The 3,314-nt window shown below is 21.2% G+C and overlaps 1 protein-coding gene across 1 annotated transcript in view; it reads right to left on the bottom strand.

Annotated features, from left to right (window-relative positions):
• The window catches only part of LOC126895881 (metacaspase-2-like), a 28,522-nt gene extending 25,479 nt beyond the window's left edge, over positions 1–3,043 (bottom strand). The window contains exons 1-2 of the mRNA XM_050668177.1: positions 2,800–3,043; positions 987–1,034 (exon numbers count right to left, since the gene is read on the bottom strand). Coding sequence (XP_050524134.1) covers positions 987–1,034; positions 2,800–2,838 — 87 coding nt within the window. The 5' untranslated portion in view covers positions 2,839–3,043. The remainder of the gene's footprint in view (positions 1–986; positions 1,035–2,799) is intronic.
• Positions 3,044–3,314: the final 271 nt, after the last annotated feature.

The raw sequence follows: 3,314 nt of genomic DNA, 5'->3' as shown, positions 1-3,314 counted from the left end.
AAAAAAAAAAAAAAAAAAAACACATCATAGTAAAATTAATACCTTCTCAGCTTCGCATCGAAGCTAATACAATTTTCCTAAAATTTTGGAGGAACTTAGCCTCTTAATACTAAAGTATTGATTAAGGTGAGTAATGCTTACTCATATAACATAAAGTTAGAGAAAATCATCTAAAAAAATTTCAATATTTTTAGTACTTTATTTTTATTATACAGAATTCCTAAACAAATGTACAAAAAAGAATTACCTAATATCTAAAAAAATTGTATATATCTTATTCATAGAATTATAATTACTATTAAACACAATCACACAATGTAGAGCCTATTTAGAATAAAAAAAAATTATTATTTTACTTATCTTTCATTATTGAGACCTGATTAAGAAGGCATATCTCAATTGTTTAAATTCTTAAGAAGTACTGAACTCACCAATAAAGTAGTAAGTATAATATATAAATTCATCTATATCTACTGTTTGTTTAATTAAATCTTAATAATTTGTGTTTTTTCATGTTCACCTGTCGTATTATAAATTATTCAGTAAATATTACACTTATTGTGAACCGATTTAATGAATAAATAAAAACAAAATGTGCAAAACTTTTACAACAACCATTAAGATATAAAATAACATTTTAGTTTGAATTTTTAAAAATTTAAGTTTTTTAAAATAATTTAATTGTACATAAATAGTAATCTTTTTTTTTATAATTGTTTACAAACAGTCTAAAATAACATATAAAAGGACTTCTTAACTCGCCTAATGAAATATCTTCAAAAATATTAATTATTAATCATTATATATTTTCAACAATGTAATGATTTTCAAAGATATTTCATGAGGCATAGTTAAGGAATCACCTTGTATTAAAAATTGTATGTAGAAACCTTATTTAATGAATGAGCCTATTTTTATATGAATAGTTAAAAAGAATAAAAGAAGCAAATTGTACCTTTCTTTAACAATTATATTTATTAATTTACCTTATCAAAACAATTATTGCCAAGATTTTCATTACTTTCATTTTCGACCTAAAAAAAAATTATAACTAAATAAGATACAAATAAAATTAATCAATTAAAAAATGTTAACAGGAATATAAAATATTATTCTACTATAATTAAATTTTGATAAATGGTGTCTATAATACTCTGGTACTTTTTTTATAATCACCAAAAACACCCCATTGTTATTATACACCGACTAGCCCATTGTATCTAGACTCCTTTTCCAAAGTAATTTTTTACTAATTTATACTATTATTATGGATTTAATTTGATTGTGACAATTGAAGAAGATAAAATTTTCTGATTGAAATCTTATAATAGTTTGGCACTATTATAATGCCACATGCTGTCTAATTTATCAAAAATAAATTTTTCCTTTTATAATACTTATCAATAATTGAAAATAATTTTAAAATGTTTAAAAATAGATATTTTTATATTTGTAAATCTTAAAATTAAAAATTTTTAGTCGCTTACAACTTTAAATTACTGCCACAAAAAATAAAATAAAAATAAAATTTAGCCTTGATCACTTTTTATACAACAGTGACAATATGTTTAATAAAAGGTTTCAAAAAATCTATTATTCTGCAGGGTATTTGTTAAGAAATTAAATTTATAAGCTTCTTCAGCAACATTTATGTAAAAATAAAATATTTAAAAAAAATTACAATAAACCCGAGTTATTATTAAAATAGATATATAAAATCAATTATTGATCAAAAATATAAAAAAAAGGCTGTCACTAATGTACTAAAAAGTTACAAAAAATAACTAATATACTTAACCTTGATTACTTTAACAGAATTATATACACTAATTAAGTGAAAATTAGAAAAGAAAAATATATGTATATTATAATATATAATATATACTATATAGTATAGTTATAGTTATAGTATAGTTGCAGCCACCGACTAGCAACCATCACTCTGAAGATGGACTCTGCAATGAGTCAGAAACGTCAGAACTCAACTGCAAACATGGATATATCCTCAAGCATTTCAAGCAACAAGTAACATAAAACTATTATATCTCTTGAAATTGTATCAACTTTAGTATTTTAAATGGAAACATAAATATTTAACTGGTTTAAAAGAAGAAAATAATTAGACTAAAAAATTAATAATTGATAACAACTTTTAAGTTATTATTTTATATTATAAATGTTTTTATATTGAAGAAGAAGATGCATAATTCAGAAAAAATGAGAGATAAAAATAAACAGACCCATTTTTTTATTCTATTTTTAAATATTAATAACTTGTGAAATAGTGGATCAAAATTTGCAATTATTGTTAATTGTCGTTATTTGCAATCATTTTCTTAATTTGATCATTTTTATTTTATTTAAAGTGGGAAGGATAATAATTTGTAAAAAGAAAAACCTCTTCTAGTTGGATTATCAATTAACTAGAAGAGGTTTGATTTATTTCTGAAGTATTTATACACAACTAACAAACTTAATTACTTTACTTTTTTATAATAATTACATTTAATGATTTAACTAAATCATTTCAAATAATAATTTTTAATAAAAATAATTTTAAACTTGAAAATATATTTATCTTATTTATACATGAAATTTAATTGATACTTTAGATAATTAAATTTCCTATGAAATTTACGTTTTAAACATCATGTAGTAAAAATACAAAATTAAACTAAATAGAATTTTAACTGTCATTTTTAAAATAAATGTATTAATTAAAAAAATTCTTATATAAGTAATACATCAAATCATAATTACTAAATAAAAATAATCTAAAAAAAAAACACTAATATTTACTTTTCTAAAATTTAGAGTTGAAGTATCCTTAGAAGACATTTTAAAAATTAAATTTTTAAAAAATAAATAAATATTTATTTAAATCTTTGATTTAAGTGTAGCTTAAAATGAAATAATTGTTACAATAGATATAAAATTATTAAATTAATTGAAAACATTGAAATGTCTGTTTAAAGTAATTATTCGCCAGTTAATTCTGATAAATGATAAGCTCAACGGATAAACCATAGATATCAACGTTCTCCAAAATTATGTAACTCAGTGTAACACTGGTCACAATAATTCTATCTTCGTGATATTTAATTTTTTCTTCCATTTAGCCTAGAAAAAAAAATTAAAGTAACATAATAAAGAACACATCTAGTTATAATTACATATTTTATTTTCAAGTAAACAACGTTTAGTAATTAACTTGTTGCAATAACAAAACATTAGAGAACACTAATTGCGTTTGAAACAAGATCGCGACCGAGCAGTCGGGGCACTACTAGCCACGGTGGAAAGTACAAACTCAA

The sequence above is a fragment of the Daktulosphaira vitifoliae genome, unplaced genomic scaffold, assembly GCF_025091365.1.
Source record: "Daktulosphaira vitifoliae isolate Bord-2020 unplaced genomic scaffold, ASM2509136v1 Scaffold_1, whole genome shotgun sequence".
Classification (NCBI taxonomy): domain Eukaryota; kingdom Metazoa; phylum Arthropoda; class Insecta; order Hemiptera; family Phylloxeridae; genus Daktulosphaira; species Daktulosphaira vitifoliae.
Note: the sequence above shows the minus strand (reverse complement) of the source record. Positions and strands in the feature narration are given on the sequence as shown.